The sequence below is a fragment of the Rosa rugosa genome, chromosome 2 (assembly GCF_958449725.1).
Source record: "Rosa rugosa chromosome 2, drRosRugo1.1, whole genome shotgun sequence".
In the NCBI taxonomy this organism is placed as follows: domain Eukaryota; kingdom Viridiplantae; phylum Streptophyta; class Magnoliopsida; order Rosales; family Rosaceae; genus Rosa; species Rosa rugosa.
The window spans coordinates 41,958,143-41,975,259 of NC_084821.1; the positions used below are offsets into that span (position 1 = coordinate 41,958,143).

General features: G+C 37.5%; 2 protein-coding genes across 4 annotated transcripts; both read left to right on the plus strand.

The window, feature by feature from the left end:
• The first annotated feature begins 509 nt into the window (after positions 1–509).
• On the plus strand, positions 510–12,268 carry LOC133733980 (protein ENHANCED DOWNY MILDEW 2-like). 3 transcript variants are annotated; one of them, XM_062161644.1, is made up of 20 exons: positions 510–698; positions 953–1,385; positions 1,474–1,570; positions 2,650–2,706; positions 2,834–2,982; positions 3,082–3,178; positions 3,283–3,381; positions 4,200–4,447; positions 4,532–4,648; positions 4,745–5,281; positions 5,947–6,094; positions 6,195–6,296; positions 7,330–7,422; positions 8,319–8,360; positions 8,718–8,828; positions 9,861–9,932; positions 10,034–10,152; positions 10,256–10,307; positions 10,403–11,622; positions 11,843–12,268. In XM_062161644.1, the coding sequence occupies exons 2-19, from the start codon at positions 976–978 to the stop codon at positions 11,585–11,587; spliced, it is 3,735 nt and encodes a 1,244-aa protein (XP_062017628.1). In that variant the 5' UTR covers positions 510–698; positions 953–975; the 3' UTR covers positions 11,588–11,622; positions 11,843–12,268. The 3 variants fall into 3 exon arrangements, with proteins under 3 accessions (XP_062017628.1, XP_062017627.1, XP_062017626.1); XM_062161643.1 differs by having other exon boundaries at positions 859–1,385; positions 10,403–12,268; XM_062161642.1 differs by having other exon boundaries at positions 511–698; positions 10,403–12,268.
• Positions 12,269–13,009: 741 nt separating this feature from the next.
• LOC133733981 (putative pentatricopeptide repeat-containing protein At1g12700, mitochondrial) lies at positions 13,010–15,117 on the plus strand. The gene has a single exon (XM_062161646.1). The coding sequence runs from the start codon at positions 13,125–13,127 to the stop codon at positions 14,958–14,960; it is 1,836 nt and encodes a 611-aa protein (XP_062017630.1). The 5' UTR covers positions 13,010–13,124; the 3' UTR covers positions 14,961–15,117.
• Positions 15,118–17,117: the final 2,000 nt, after the last annotated feature.

Consider the following 17,117-nt stretch of genomic DNA (forward strand, 5'->3'; position numbering starts at 1 on the left):
CTGTTTTCTATAAAAGGTGATGGCTGCTTCACTCCTTGTATGTTTCAAAACAATTTTTCTGAAGGAAATATAGTGTCAACAATGATGACACCCATATAATTTAATATTAGGGTGTCCAAAGCAATTTGGGTGCCCCAAATAGGCCAGGGTCCTTCTTGGATATGGGTTCAAGTTTGGACTAGTGTGATGGGCCCTTATTTTCGAGGGTTTCGTATTTGAGATAACGGAGAATTGTTTCATGATAATTTGTTCCGTTTAAAGTAGATTTTGCGAGCTTGCAGATTATGGAGTAAATGAATTTGCTGGAGTACCACAATTGAGTACATCGACGAAGGGAAATTCAAATTTTTTTTTTTTTATATTTTGTGTGGAATAACTTTATGAAGTCATACAGGCTCTTGAAATAATTGAGCTTCCTTGTACTAGTTGGTGGTACTAATTTTCCCTTACCTACTTGGCCACTGCTTTAGGCACAAGCGCATTGAGGTGTTGTATGCATCATTCAATCTCTATTTTGATGTTTGAAAAAAAAAAAAAAAATTGTTACCATGTCCTTTCGCCGACGGTGTCAGTAACCAATAAAAAGTAAAAATCGGTGGGATTTGGGTATAAAACCCTGCTCGTGCATATCAAGTTTCTAAGTTTAATTACCGGCTCCCCTTCTCGGTTCATCGATCAACAATATACCAAGCTTTCAGGTAAAGATTCCTTGCTTCCTTTCGTAATCCTTTGTTCGCAAACTTCAATTTTCCCAGAATCGAAACCCTAGGCTTTCCCTATCTTAGGTGCTTTAATTTCCGGTGACCTTGTCCAGTTACTGGTTTTACTAGAGAGTTCCTTCCTTCAATTTTGTTTCAGAAGAAAATCCCGATCTTTGGTGGTTTAATTTCCGGTGATTTTATGGTGACTTGGTCCGGTTGTGGTAAGCTCGTTCTTTGAATTTTGATTTTAGGGGTGATTGAATTCAAGGAGGAGATGGAATCGTCAGATGATGAGGCTGAGGCAATGCAGCTTTCGGTTTCGAATTACTACTTCGTAGACGGCAAGGAAGAGCCTATCTCCTTTCATGTGCTGCCAATTCAATGGAGTGAGGGTGATAGGCAGAATGGGAAGGAAGCAGCGTTGTTTCTGCATGGCAGTGCCGATAATGGGCTCGAGAAGATTTATAAACCTGTTGTTGCTTGGAAGTTTGATCTTTCGAATGTCAAGCCCGAGATTGCAGTGCTTTCCAAGGAGAATGATTGGATTCTGCTCCAGAAGCCGAGGAGGAGCTATGAGGGGATCGTAAGGACTGTCTTGATAACTGTGCAGTGCCTTAGTTATGCAATGTGGAATGCTGAGGCGTCCGGAAAAGCTGTGTGGGATCACTTGTCTAAAGCGTTCAGGTATATCTTTCGCAATCTAAACAGCTTTTGCTTCTAGTTTGGTAGTTTTGTCGGGTGAAAGTCTGACAGAAAAAGTGAAATGTCGCAGCATGTATGAGAACAGGCCTTCGCAGCATGATTTGGGTGATCACAGGAGTCTGATTAGTGAAGCTCTAAAGCGAGATGATGCCTTGGCAAAGTCGAAGGTTTGTCTGCTTGTTTTCTTGTCATTGTAATCAAGTGTTTGGTTCTACTTCCTAATGTCATATTTAGTTATACCAGCTCTTAAACGAGATAATGCCTTGGCAAAGTGGAAGGTTTATCTGCTTGTTTTCTTGTCAATGTAATTGAGTGTTTGGTTCTATTTCCTAATGCTGAAAGCATGTCTGAGATTACATATTTAGTTACACTAGACACCGCACCACCCTTCAGTTAAATGGATAGTATTTGGTATGAGCTTCAAAACTTCTTAGAACCACCATTGGAAACATCAGATCGTGCTGATTTCTTTTTAAGGCTTTTTTGCATTGACTATGGTAGTCAACTGCATACTCTCATAGCAAGTTTCTTTTTTTTTCTTTTTTTTCTTTTCTTCTTTCTTTTGTTTCTTTTCCGTTATGAACAGTATGGGTTTTAGTCTCAGATAAGTTGTGAGAAACATTTTCATTAAAGTCGAACAATATCAAGATTGGATTTGTTAATTGGTGGACGTCTTTTCTTGGGGTTCTGGTTGGTATTCTTCAGAGTAGGTTTTCAATCAATTATCAAAACTGGAGTGGCCACAGGACGACTGGTTCGTCCTCTCGTCAATATTTTTGTTATAAATATGTCCCAAGTTTAAAAGTTATAAATTTTCAACCTTTGCATTAACATATCGAGCTCAAAGTAATTGCTTGTTCTTCAATTCAGTATGAACATTATAAGGGCAAAATTGAGTTTTCCAGTATGTGAACATCATTCAGATTCAAATTTTTTTTTTTTTTTACACTCTTCTTTCACTTTGTTTATTATTTATTTTATTTCAGTTGTAATTTCCTGTTATCTGATTCATTGGCTGTCATATGTATCTGTATGTAACTTCCTTGAAGCCAATTTTGTATACTCTAGCCTGCGCTATGAAATATGGACACTATACTTTGTAATTTCCTGTTAGCTGACCCATTGACTATCACATGTATATTTATCTAACTTTCTTAAAAGCCAATTTTTTTATACATTTAGCCTTCTGCATGAAGTATAGACTCTATATGTTTATATCAAAAAGTGACAGTTTGTGTTTGAACAGTTTATAATTGACTTTCTTAAAGAAGAGCCACCCACAAAGAGGAAACTATCTGATGAGGTCAGATCCTCCTGCTGATCTGTTTACCCTTCTCATTATTATGCTTTTATTTTTGAGTTGTTTTTCTTTCCTAATTCTGCTGTTTAGAGTTCTAGTGTTCTGAGTATGATCTCATTGGATGTTTCAGGATATTCAAGCTACAGCAAAGCTTGGATTTATAGTTGATGATGCGGAAGATTATATAATTGATGATGAAGATGAGTCAGATGATGATGATGATGATAACCTGTTTGATTCTGTTTGTGCCTTTTGTGATAATGGTGGCAAGCTGTTATGGTATGCTTTTGTATTCGCTAATTCATGTGAAACTGAAGATAGTCTTGATACTCTGTAAAGAATTTCATTTGGATTTTATGTTTTTTTTCTCTAATACAGTTGTGAAGGGAGATGCCTAAGGTCCTTCCATCCCACGGTAGAGGACGGCGAGGACTCAATGTGTGAATCTCTTGGATTCACTCGGGAGGAAGTAGATGTATGCTCCTCTTTTATGTACATTCTCATAAATGATATTTCCTTCTTGTTGGTTGTTTTTCTTTGGCATTCTTATTATTGATCATTTTAATCTTATGTTGGTAGGCAATGGCAAGTTTCTTCTGCAAGAACTGTCAATATAAGCAGCATCAGTGCTTTGCTTGTGGGAAGTTAGGCTCCTCAGACAAATCTTTGGGTGCAGAGGTATGAATTTCAAATAATAGGTTCTTAGATTTTCTGTCATACAAGAAGTCCTTTTTTTTTTTTTTTTTTTGGGAAAACGAACATCTTTTACTGAACACACAAGAAAATCATGGTACAACAACATGGACAAGGAGTCCATGAAAGATAAAGCTAGACAACCAGCCTAGACAAAAAACCTCGACTATGCCTGCTTTCCAATCTAACATGATAGATAGATGATAAATTACAATTCATAAATTCCCCAGAAACAGAAGCCTTAAAGACACCAGTACCTAACTCTTTCCCAAAGTACTCCCACCTTTTTGCCACTATAGACTTCAAGGACTTATTACCATTCTTTAGTATCTATATTTTTTTTTTCTGTAATATTTTTGTACCATATTGCCTATATTGTGGGTAATCATTTATGTGAGTGAATTGTTTTACTGTCCCTTCATTTTTCATTGTTGATTTTGTGCACTTCCCTTCTGCTGATAAAAGTTTTAATATGTTCATTTTACTTTTGTGGCACCATCTACAATGTTTGAGCTTTCTTACCTTGATCAAAACCCATAAAGTCAAGTTCCTAAGATGCACAGTAATCATGAGTAGAATCCCGAGGCAGATTATTCAATGAAAGAGCATGTGCCTCATCCTAGAAACCACTGCAATTTGGTTTTGATTGGAAAATCAGTTTATTTGTTAAAGAGAGTATCTTTTTGTTTTTCCTTTATGTTAGTTTTACAAACTAGTGAACATTCCTTTTATATCTTTAAGTTTGTGATGGAAGTTCTTTCTTCTGAGAAAGCTCTAAAAGAACTTTTGTCAATTGCTTTTAGGTCTTCCCCTGTGTTTCTGCAACCTGTGGTCAATTTTACCATCCTCATTGTGTTGCACAACTAATTTATCAAGACAATGGAGTTTCTGCTGAAGAACTGGAGAAAAATATCTCTCTGGGGGAGTCTTTTACGTGTCCGATTCATAAGTGCTGTGTTTGTAAGCAAGGAGAGAATAAGAAGGATCCCGAGTTACGGTTTGCTGTGTGCAGGCGTTGTCCTAAATCCTATCACAGGAAATGCTTGCCCAGGTACTTTTAGATTTTTATTGCTGTTATCAGATCATGCTCCTTTGTCGTGTCTAAAATTGCTCATGCTTGAATTGAATGTACCAGTGAGATTCGTTTTGAGAAAACAGAGGAAGATGATGAGGAAGAGATAGAGGATGAAGAAGAAATAGAAACAAGAGCTTGGGAAGGTCTATTACCTAATCGCATACTAATATATTGCACGTAAGTAGTACTTTGTATCAGCTGCATTAGTTCTTTGTTTTGTTTGCCATCTATATATATTTTTTCTTAATTAAGTTTGATTTTTCTTCTGATTAGAGAACACGAAATAGATGAAGAAATTGGAACTCCAATAAGGGACCATGTTAAATTTCCCGATGTTGACGGAAAGAAGACTAGTATTGTGAAAAGGAAGACTGCTTTTGAACAGAAAAAGAGAAGACTGACATCAGAGTCCCTTGTGGTCAGAGATAATTCTCTGTCGAAGAAAAGAAAGCTTTCCTCAGAGGGATTTTATAGTGGAAGAACTGCACCTCCAATATCTAAGCAGAAATTGAATTCGGGTGAAAAAGTTGGCAGTAGCAGAAATACTGAAAAAGTACCTTCTCGGTTAGATGTATCAAGAAAGGTGATGGTTAATAAGACATTGAAAAAGGAAGTTCAGACTAGCGTGGAAAAGAAGACCTCGTTGGGTAATAGACTGTTTACCTACATAAAGGGATCTGGGTCAGTAAAGTTTGGGAAGCAGGATACACCTGATGATGCTGAACTAAATTCTAAAACGAGTGCAAAAATTGATCCTACATCAAGAACTTTGAGTGCGGCAGCTTCCTTAGATCCTGCTAGAGAAAGGAGGTAAGTCAATTTGAATACTAATTATTTACCAATTCTAGTTCTATTTTTATGAAGATACTTTCTCTGTTAAACTTAGGCTTAAATGCATCTCCCGAGGTTTACGTAAGTAGTCAATGTGCCCCAACCTTTTAGTAGCTGACAATGTTCCTCCCTTGTATTTTTGAAGGGTTTCATCCAATTTACCTAAAAGCAGATATGTGCCAATCACATAAGGAGCAAAAAAAATTTTGAAATACGTTTTATGAAATAAAATGTTACGTAATAAATTTTGATTACTTCAGAAGTTCAGATACTTTTTGAAATAGAAGGTTATGGGACATTGACTATATGTGTAGACCTCAGGAGGCCAATTTGGCATTAAACCCCATAACATATATGTATTTGTTTGTATATACTGTTACACCTCCATTTAACACACACACACAAAAGGGGCCCGTTCTAGGTGGGACGTTCGCACTACGGACCATCCATAGTGTGAATGCAGGGGCTGTTTGCACAATTTTTATATACTGTTCGAACAGTCTTGTTATACTGTTTGTTAATACACAGATATACTTGTGTTTGGACAACATCACAAGGACCTGCAATTGTTGCCGGCAATCATGATTTGAGGTTTGGATTAGTTATAAAATATATAGTTCTCTGATTCTTTCATTGTAATTCAGATTACATGCTTTAATGAAAGACGCTGCTTCATCAATAAGATTGGAAGATGTTATAGAAAAGCACAAAGTTCCATCCACTCATGCATCCTCAAATAAATATGCTGTAGAAAGGAACATAACACGAGGAAAGGTGGAAGGCTCAGTTGAGGTAGTATTTTGAATTTCATTTATCACTTTGGAAAAAGAGTATGATTTTTATTATGATTTCTCGTGACACGTGTTTCCTAACGCCATCTATGTATACTTAGGCTGTTCGAACCGCATTAAAGAAACTACAGGAAGGCTGCAGTACTGAAGATGCAGAGGCTGTCTGTGCTCCTGAGATTCTTTCCCAGATTTATAAGTGGAAGGTGGTTTTCTATTCTTATTCTAAAACGTATCTTCAGTTTAGTTGTAATTTTATGCAAAGTTTATTCTTGGGGATTAGTTCCTAGGTTTCCTGAATTAATGCTTGTATATCTATGAATGGGATATTAGACTTAGGTATCTCAGCTTGTGCCCCCTCTTTTAGGTTAGGCGGTTATGCTTGGGTTTGGCTCGGCTATGCTCAACGTAGGTAAACTAGCCGAGTGGTCAGAGCATCATACTGCTTGGCTAGATTAACCATGCTGTAATTCATGTTTGTCTGTTGAACAAGTGAACCAGATGCTTCGCTTGACTTGGCTCGTATATAGATTGAGCGAATTATGGCTTTGGTTCAACTAGACTTTTACAAATGAGGGAGAAAGGAGAATATATGCGAGTAAAGAATAAGGAAACACATGTAACAAATACAGAGAATGAAGTACAGAAACTAAGAAATGTAATTGAGAAGAATGAACAATTTAATTGAGAAGGTAAGAAGAATGAGCCTTATAAGCGAAGCTCAAATTGACTAGCAAATTAGTAGCTAAAACTAGAGTTATTTTGTGATGGAATTCGAGCTCATTGGACTCTAGCTGTGTCAAATGGATCTATTACTTGGGCACAGGTTTTAAGTTTGAAATCTTGTTATGCGGAAAAGGAATGCCTATTATTTGTCTGTTTATACATGCTTGCAGACGCCTATTCACAGAGAATCCTATACGTTTATATTAAGTTTATGAAATATTCTATATTGAAATAGTACAAAAATGCCCTTTGCTTGAGATATGAAATGCGTAGTGAGGATCTTGCTTGCCCCACTGTTAGCATTCCCATTCCCCCCCCCAAAAAAAAAAAAACAAAAAACTTAATGAGTTCCCCAATTATCATAGGTATTTCTCTGTCAATCCGTTTGTTATCCACTTTAATTTTATTACTTGTCCCTTTAGTTTTTTTTGGTTGATTTTGTTACCGCATCTAACTTCATGCAACATAGGTATGGTCTAATGTTCTGATTAGTGTTACCGGTACTTTTTGCAGAGCAAGCTTAGAGTATATCTTGCACCTTTCTTGCATGGAAAGCGGTACACGTCCTTCGGTCGCCATTTCACAAAGGTGGAAAAACTCGAACAGGTAATCTAATTTTGTTCAGGTCTCAGTCATTTCAAATTGATATTAAACTTTAATTTAATTTTATTACTTGTGTTTGCTGTCTTATTAGGTTGTCTAGAACAGCAGTCCGGTCTGTTTAGGTCTCAGCTATTTCAACTTAATGTTGGGCTTTGGTTTTTTGTTACCCTTTACGTTATTGTATTTTTTTTTTTGGCACTCACATTTGACTTGTCTTCCATAATGAAAATTTCATGAACTTGTCTATCCAGTAGTAGTCATGTGGATCAGTTATATGGTGTCTTGATGTTTCAATTATGAATCCTTGTTGTGGTTTCAGCAATCATAAAGATGATAGAGCAGCATATGGTTTATTTGTTGTTTTTGATGATAACTTTATTAGTAAACAAAGTCAGAAGTTTCAAAATCATGTCTAGTCTTGCAAAACTGGTCCACCATTACACAATAGTACAAAGACAAATCACATGCATACTACACTAAGAACATGCCTTTAAAGTTAACAAATTGCTGCACCCCACCCCAATCTGAATTTGAAGGGGATATCAGAAGAAAAGTAAAGGAATAATGTCTCTAATATGAGCCAATTGTGATGGCAACAAAAGAAGGGTAGAACCTTGCCTATAAAAGGGACACCTCCCTAATCTAATTTTTAAGAAATTTTATTATTCCTTTCCAATTACATCACAAAAAAATTGCCAAAAAAAATAACATAGTGACCTGGGGTCTGTATTACTTCCAATTCTGCATATTGTGTGGCTGATCAAATACTTCATCGACATATAGTAGTCATCTTTGGCTACCTCTTTTTTTTTTCCTTTGTTTTACCATTTAATTTAACTGGCTTGCGCCTGTTCCCTTTATCAAATGATGGAGTCTAATAAATAATTTTGATTTTGCAGATTGCTGATAGGCTGCATTCGTACGTACAGAATGGAGACACGGTAAGAATATCTATTGTTATTTTTTTTGAAATAATTTTAGTAAATGCGTAACATGAAATAAGTTACATCTTGTAACATAGAATATTAGTTGGATGCTGCTTTGCTTATCTGATCTTTATTGATATGAATGTACTAAAATAATCAAATCATGGTCAAATGTATCTAATACCTTCTGCTTAATTTATTTTTTTGCAAAAATGCTGTATTTTCTTGATTGCATCCTTTTTTTACAACCTAAACCAGTACCGTAAGGTTGTATTCAACTGTTCTTCTCTCTCTCTCTCTCTCTATCTGATGTTAAGTACCTCATCAAAAAAGTGTAAGAGTGCCTGATTACTTATGGTTCCCAATGAGCAGATAGTGGACTTCTGTTGTGGCTCTAATGATTTCAGCATCGTAATGAAGAAAAAGCTTGAGGAGACAGGGAAGAAGTGCTATTTTAGAAATTATGACATTATTCAACCAAAGGTAACATTCGTTTATTAAATACTTTTATTGGTCAATCCATGGTTCTTATTATCGACGTTATGTAGTTGCACTGGTTTCCAGGGCCTGACACTTGCATATTTCCTCACAGTTGGGTTTGGGAAGTAGAAATTTGACACAGTTGATGTAAAACTTCTGATACCCTAAGTAGCATTGCAGCCTAATTTTTTCAAAGGAAACTTGGGGAAAGTCATATGATCACAGGTGATACAATTAGGAACTCTAAATCAATGTTTTAGATAGCAAAAACATGTAGGTGAGCGTTTTTGCTCAGATCTTGAAGCATAGAAGCATAAGCTTCTGGCACATCAAATTATAATAATAATATAAAAAAAACACTACTATAATAGACATGACTCATCCTTATGTATCTCTCACTACCCACTTGGTTGCATCCTTCTTGACCTTTGCATCCCCCCACTTCACACTTTGTTACAGAAGCCAGACCTCATGTGGCAACCTTTTTGCTAGTCTTCTGAAAGGTTTTATTAAAGACAGGAGCTTATCAAAGAGGATTCTTGAGAGTTTATAAAACACAGGGAGGTTATAAAGATATATGTTCCTAAAACATTCAGTATTTATGAAGTTAGAGAGTTCCTAAGACAGGACTTAAAATTTAAAAAAAAAAAAAAAAAAAAGACTTTGAATAAGTGTAGAAAGTGCTCTGCTTCCTTACACGAAGTACGCTTCTCATCATGGAATTGTACCTTTCTATGTAATTTATGAAACACCCTTACACGTTCTTCATTTCCCTATTAGCAAACAATTTTGTACTAAATTGATCAGTTACTGCTTGTTTGGAATACTCGTGTGCTTCTATTGTGGTTCGTGGTTGCCTACCATGCTGTTGACTTGGATTTTGTTAGATTTGTTGGGTACTGGGTAATAGGACTTTGTGTGTATGCATGGTACTAGGTGGTAGGACTTTGTGCCCGTGCATTTGTTAATTTACAGGCTTATTGATGAAAAAAAATGTTGGGATACATCACATGTTATGTAAATTTACATTTGCAGAATGATTTCTGTTTTGAGAAGAGAGATTGGATGACTGTTCAAAAAGGTGAATTACCGGATAGTAGTAAATTGGTAAGAAATGGAGGCTTGGTTATATTTTACATCAAGTTGTTTGGATTCCTTAAGCCTTGTGCTAATTGTTTCACTATTTTCTAACTTTGCTGCTTGAGCAGATCATGGGGTTGAACCCTCCTTTTGGGGTTAAAGCATCTTTGGCAAACCAGTTTATTGATAAGGCTCTGCAGTTCCAGCCGAAGCTCCTTATTCTTATTGTTCCACCAGAAACAAAAGGGTAGATAATCTCTCTGACACATATGCGCATTCATGTGGAAGTATGCTGTCTGCTTTTGTTAAATTTGACTCAAATTTGTGTATATATTGGTGCCTTTCATCAGGTTACAATGTTATGATCTGATATGGAAGGATGAACGGTCTCTGTCGGGAAAGGTAAACTGAGAAGTATTTAGCAGTCACCTGTAGTTGATTGTTAACTAATTGAACGTAAATTTTAGAATGTTTCTCACTTGTGTCTGTCCTTTCAGTCCTTTTATCTTCCTGGATCTGTTGATGAGAATGACAAGCAAATGGATCAATGGAATGTGACGACACCTCCACTCTATCTTTGGAGTCGTCCTGATTGGTCTGAGAGACACAGAGCTATTGCTCAAAAGGATAGTCACGGTTCCATGTCAGGGTCAGTGGAAGATGGTCATTCAGTTGAGAATAAGGATGAAAATGTTGAAAATCTCATGTTGAAAAATGCTTATCTGACACCGACCGGTAATTCCAGAGATTTTGTTGGTGGGGCAGTTGCAGGCGAGGGACATGAAGATAGATCCTCCAAGGGCAATGATGACAGAGGTTACCATGCGAGTTCTGGTCACCAGAAGAACCAGGTTAGTAAGATTTCTGAGAGGCCGCGGTGTGGTGGCAGAAAAAAGAATGGGAGTGGAGTGGTTGAGTTGTCGCCAGACAACAAATGTGATGGTGGCAATGTTTCTAGTGAGATTCAGATGGAAAGGTCTCCATCTACTGAGCGACAGCGGAAAGCAAATCAGCAGTCTGAGCCCAGCGATTCTGGTTCAAGTATGCATTTCAGAACTGCTTGTGGGAGGACCACAGCCAGCATCCCTGATGACACTGGCAGCAATGTCACAAGCAGTGCTGACCCTTATTCAAGTGTGACTCATAGATGGTCCAGTGGTGCCAGTCCTAGCTCTATATATAGGGATACAAAATTGGAGGAACCTGTTTTGGGTTACATGAGAGAGACAGATAACTTCGGTTATAGACCGTATTCCATGGGGATGGAAGACCCATATAGGAGAGACTCCGATATACGCGCACAAGTTTGCCATTACGGGCAGCAAGATCCTGATATGTTCAGAAGTAATTATCTAGCAGGTCAGGATTTGTTACGTGGTCGGGTTGGATCATTTTCGTCCACGTATGGCCATGCTCATCTAGGTTCAGCAGTTGACTCATCTTACAGAATGAACATGTCAGCCATGCAGCGATATGAACCTCGGCTGGATGAATTGAACCACACAAGAGCGAGTGCCTTAGGAACCCAACCAGCGTTTGGGTATGATCCACGCACATACAGTAGCAACATGTATGATCCCAGGGCACCCCGACCTGGTGACCAAGGGGGCCCCTTTGGTTTTGCTCCCGGTTCTCACCAAAGCTTCTCAAACCGGAATTCAGCAGGTTGGCTGAACGAGTGAGCCCCATGGGTTTTGCCTCATCTGCGTAGGAAAAGGTTTTAGGTGTTACAGATCTTTTGCAATGTATTACCTGCGTTTTTCCTTTGTCTGCTTAGGAAAAGGTCTAGGTGTCAGATCTTTTGCAGTGTTACCTCTTGCTGCTTTAATTGCTTCTTGTAGTATTCTTCTATATACAAACTTCTTAAGAATTGTCTGATCGCCTGTAAATAAATTTCTAGTGTATAGAGTAGTAATGTATAATCTTTAACTATATAGGAATTTTTGAAGCCAAAATCAAAATGAAGGAGATTAAATGTCGAGGCAAATACACAGGTGGCCTTTACCTAGCATGACGATTTGGGTTCTGCTTTCGGTTCCTTGGAAGATCATTCGACCATCTATGACTGACGCTGTACAAATTCATGGATCCTCGATTAGAGTAGAGTGATCCGCTAGGTCTGAATCTTATCATGCGGTTATGCACTTTTCAAATATTAATCTATTTTCTGGAAGATCCTAGTTTAGGTGCTTTGGTGGGTCTTCCGGGATCCTTTCAGTGACTTATGATGTATTGAAGGGATATCTATATGATCTGATATAATGATATATTGTGTAAAGCCCGTGGTAACAAGAGATTCTGGGAAAGTATACAGAGTCTCATACACGGTTTTGAATGAGAGAAGTGAGGATTTCTGTTTTCGACTCTTAACTGTCCCACTCCAGTTACTTGTTGCTCTCTAGGATCTGACTTGTATCATTGATACTAATAAGAATTGAACTATTGTAGCAAGAAAAAGTTTGATTCAGAGGGAAAAGAAGAGACAGAAAATTGGGAAAAAAATATATCTTTGATTCGTTGATTCTTATTAAAGAGTTAAGCAAAGTTCTGCTGTTGATCGAGAAATGGGAAACCATGTAGATTGACTACTTTCTATAATAACAATTAACAACCTACTACTTTGGTTGGAGTAGGCTGGAGTATTCGTAACTGTATATTTACAATATGGATGTGGTGATTAATTGGAATTTTGATTAACATCCCCTTTTTTATTGACCTCCTACTTCCTTTAATCCACCGAAAGGTTAAATTTTGATTGGTTTAATTTTTTCGGTGGTAATTTTCGACTCCATGAGTAAAACCTCTACAGTTTGTCGACCAAACTAAGAATCTCAAATTGCATAAGATATAGGTCCCTACATGAAAAGGATTTGTACTCATCTATTGAAAAATTAAAGTACACATGTTAGATTTGGTTGTTGCTATCTTCTACAATAACAACTTATTAGTTCAAATTTCTATGTTTATGTTAACATACGATAAACTAATAAAAACTTAATCCATTATCGGCCATTTGATTATACACATGTTTTGTGAAGTGAAATTATGTGAAATATCTAGTAGTCTAGGAAAAGTTTTTGCTTGCCCAGTACTGTCCTCTGTATACGAGAAGTGTTCAGTCATTCACAGATTCACTACTCTCTTTCTCTCTTTGTCAGAACTGAAAAATCAGAAAGAAACCTCTTTGAGGCTCCTAGTTCCTACCCCACTGTATCCGAGATGCTGAAGATGATGAGGGCAACTGCTTCTTCTTCTTCTTGTTATTCTTATTGTTGCAGCAGCACACAACGGAGAAGAAGAGGTATGCCTTTTCTCCTTGACTCTACCACTACTTCTCTTAATGTTTTCCTCAACAGTTTTCATTCTGGGTCCTCAAATCCAAGTAAATCTAGAAACACCCATCTCGTGACAGACCCAGAAACGCCCAAAGTAGTGAGTAATGTTGAGGATGCTTTGGAGGTGTTCCATGAAATGCTTCAGAGGCGTCCTCTGCCTTCCATCATCCGCTTCAATCATATCTTGTGTCAGCTCGTGAAAATGAAGCATTATTCCCGAGTCATTTGTTTGTATAAACAAATGGGTCTGCGGATTATTCCTAATGATTGTAGTCTCAACATTATCATCAACTGCCATTGTCGTTTGAACCAAATGGGATTTAGTTTATCCGTCCTTGGAAAATTCTTCAAATTTGGTCTCCAACCAAATGTCAGGACCTTCAGCACTCTAATCAATGGATTCGTTATGAAGGGTAGAGTCCTTGAAGCAGCACGGCTTTTCAGTAAAATGGTCGATATAGGTTGTAAACCGGATATTGTTACCTTCGATACTCTAATAAAGGGATTGTGCATCAAAGGCAACAATCGTGCAGCTCTTCAACTGCTTAGGAAGATGGAACTATCTCCGGATTGTAAGCCTGGTGTGTTTTCTTATAGCACCATCATTGATTGTCTTTGTAAGGAGACACTAATTGATGATGCATTCGACCTCTTCTCGGAAATGATCAGTAAGGGTATTTGCCCAAACGTCGTTACCTATAACACTCTCATCCACGGAGTTTGCCAATTAGGCCAGTGGAAACAAGCTACGAGGTTGTTGAATGAAATGGCGAGTCAAAATATCTATCCGGATGTGCGCACCTTCAATGTGTTGATAGATGCATTTTGCAAAGAGGGAATGGTTGTGCAAGCAAAAACCATGGTTGAGATGATGATTCAAAGAGATCTTGAACCTACTGTAGTTACATATAACTCGCTTATGGATGGTTACTGTTTGAGAGGAGAAATGGAGGAGGCAAGAGAAGTGTTCAATCTAATGGTTAGCTTGGGATCAATGGTCGATGCTCAAACTTATGGGATATTGATAAACGGATATTGCAAGCACAAAAATATTAATGAGGCCGTGAGGCTTTTTCAAGAAATGTCTCATAAGGGACTGTTTCCAACTACTGTCACGTACACCACTCTTATGGATGGTTTTTGCAAACTGGGGAGAATACAAGATGCAAAGAAGTTGTTCATTAGGATGCAAGCTTCTGGCCTACTTCCAAATGTTGAGACTTATGGTGTTTTGCTGGATGGCTTTTGTAAAAGGCAACAACTCAGTATGGCAATGGAGTTGCTTAGAGAGATGGAAGGCAAGAAGTTGCATCCAAATATTGTAATTTACAATATTCTTATGGATTATTTTATCAAAGCTGGAAAACTTGAAGCTGCAAGGGATCTATTTTTCAGTTTATCATCAAAAGGACTTCACCCCGATGTTAAGACATATAATGCAATGATTAGTGGATTTTGTAAGGGGGGCTTAATTAGTGAAGCAGAAAATATGCTGAGAGAAATGGAAGAGAAAGGTTGTTCTCCAGATGGTTGTACGTACAACACAATTATCCGAGGGTTTATCCTTAACAATGAGATGTCAAGGGTGATGGCACTTATTCATCAAATGGTGGAGAGGGGTTTCTCAGCAGATGCATCAACAATGAAAATGATAATTGATTTATTGTCTAGAGATAAGGTGGATCCAGCTTTGTTGCCCTTGATAAAAGGATCATTATGAAGTTAGTTTACATTTTTGGATGTTGAAACTAAACATTCTCAATGTCTCCTTGAGCTTTGAAACTGTTGAACTTTAGGCAACCATTATGTATTTAATCCATCATGTATGTGTAATTTGTCTTAAAAGTTAGATGAAGATTGTTCCAGTTTGGCTATAATGATGTCATTACTCTATTCCTCTCTTGCATCTGACTGTCTGTTTTCAGAATGACAAAATTTGTGTTGTGCTTTATATATCCCACCATATTTCAGATATTTCCCCCTTCATTCAAACTTTTCAACTCTTTCGAGGTCTTTGTCTGTTCAGTAATATGTTTGGATTGTTAGCTCAGATTACATTGTAAGATTTATACAGTGGTAATTATGCAATGCAATCTTTTAACTTTTGAGCTCTCTGGGTGGCTTCGGTCTCTTTTGGCAACTTCCAGACTTCTGCCCCATTGCTGTTCTTGAGATAATGTAAGCTGTATAGGAAACTGAAGATAAATGTAAATGAATAATTTTGTCAAATTTTGATTTAAACAGCTACCTCTTGAAATTTCTGTTCAGAAGTCTTGTAATCTTGACAATTACTTCTTCTAATTACATATCATTTTTCTTGAAATGACCTGGGTAATGATCTTCCTGACATAGATTCAAGAAGCAGAAATAGCACATCTCAACAAAACTGCAGATTCTAGTTCCACCATTGTGACACTTATTTACTCCTTTGAGTCTGGCCATCTCTGAGGCGCTGAACACAAACCACCTTGTTGTGAAAGTTTGAGCTGCAGGGGTGCGAATGATCAACATATCCGAAGTGGCGGCTCAGACAGTCTAATGAACTCTGGAAGCACTAATAGATTGTGATCATACTTGTCACGAGTCATGGCAGTCCAGCTGCGGACAAATGTGCACAAAGCTGATGCAAAAGCAATCATGTGTGATAGAGACTGCAATTGCAATTCCTCTACAGTTAAACACCGTGAATTGAACAAGCAGAGCAACATCCATGGCATCATCAGTAATAGTACTGATGGGAAGAAAGTGTTGAAGTACGTCAGATTCAGGTTTTGAGAGATAATCCAAGAGGTGGTGGTTAATTTTTGCCAGTACAAAATCAGCTCGTTCACTGTTGCATTTGATGTTACATCATCTTTGAGGCTTCCGGAGAATGGATAGAAATGAACTATAAGGTTTTGCACAACCAATTCTGTAAATCATCAACATTGCTCTAGTTGAAGATGAAATTTGCACGTACAGGTGGAACTCTTGTAAAAAAAGAGAGGGCTTGAAAGTTTGGTGATGAGGAGTTGGAGAGGATGGATTGATGGTTTTTCTTGAGATGACCTCTACTCTCAGTTTTTCTATCATTTGTTTTTCCTTACGTTGCTTTGCAGTCTCTGCATCCAAGTATTTTTTGAGTGTTTACCTTATTGCTTGTGCATACGAAAAGTGATGTTAAAATATACAGGTGAGCACAGGTGCTTGATCGAGAATACATGCATCGGCAGCAACTGTTTCAAAGATTGCAAGTATATGAATTTTCTTAGCCAGTTGTGAACATATTTTCGCAGTTACATAGTGATATTTGAGGACTAGGAATCGAACTATTGGATTCTATTGAACGAGCTCATAAACTCTACAGTCTGTTTTAAGTTTACTTTGGGTTAATTGAGAAATATACATTGATGAACAAAACAATTTACTTTGAATATAATCTTTAAAAACAAAGAACTTTTTTTCTTTTCTTTCTTTCTCATCTATAACGGAAGCAATAGATAGTGTTCGAGAGGTTTTAATATGTTGGAAAAGCGCAACACATTTTTAATTATAGCTTAAGAAAGTCATGACGTGTCTGCTTGGCATCTAAGAGTCTCGTCCATCGATCTCCACCTTCTTGCTGTCCTTGATGCTTTCAAGCTGCCTTTGCTCTTATGATGACGGTTTGGTTCATATTCCACCGCTCCGTTCATGGCAAGGACGATGTCAGATGCCCAGTACGGGCGGGTCTGGTCTAAAGTAATGCACGTAGGTACCCAACATTATAATCTTCCCGGCCACTTGGTGGTGTAATGTAGCATAAATGATGTTGGTGTAAAGCAAAGATAAGACAGAAGAAGATAAGATTTTAGCTAAGAAGGAGTTCATTGATTTTCATCACACCGAAAACGTACAT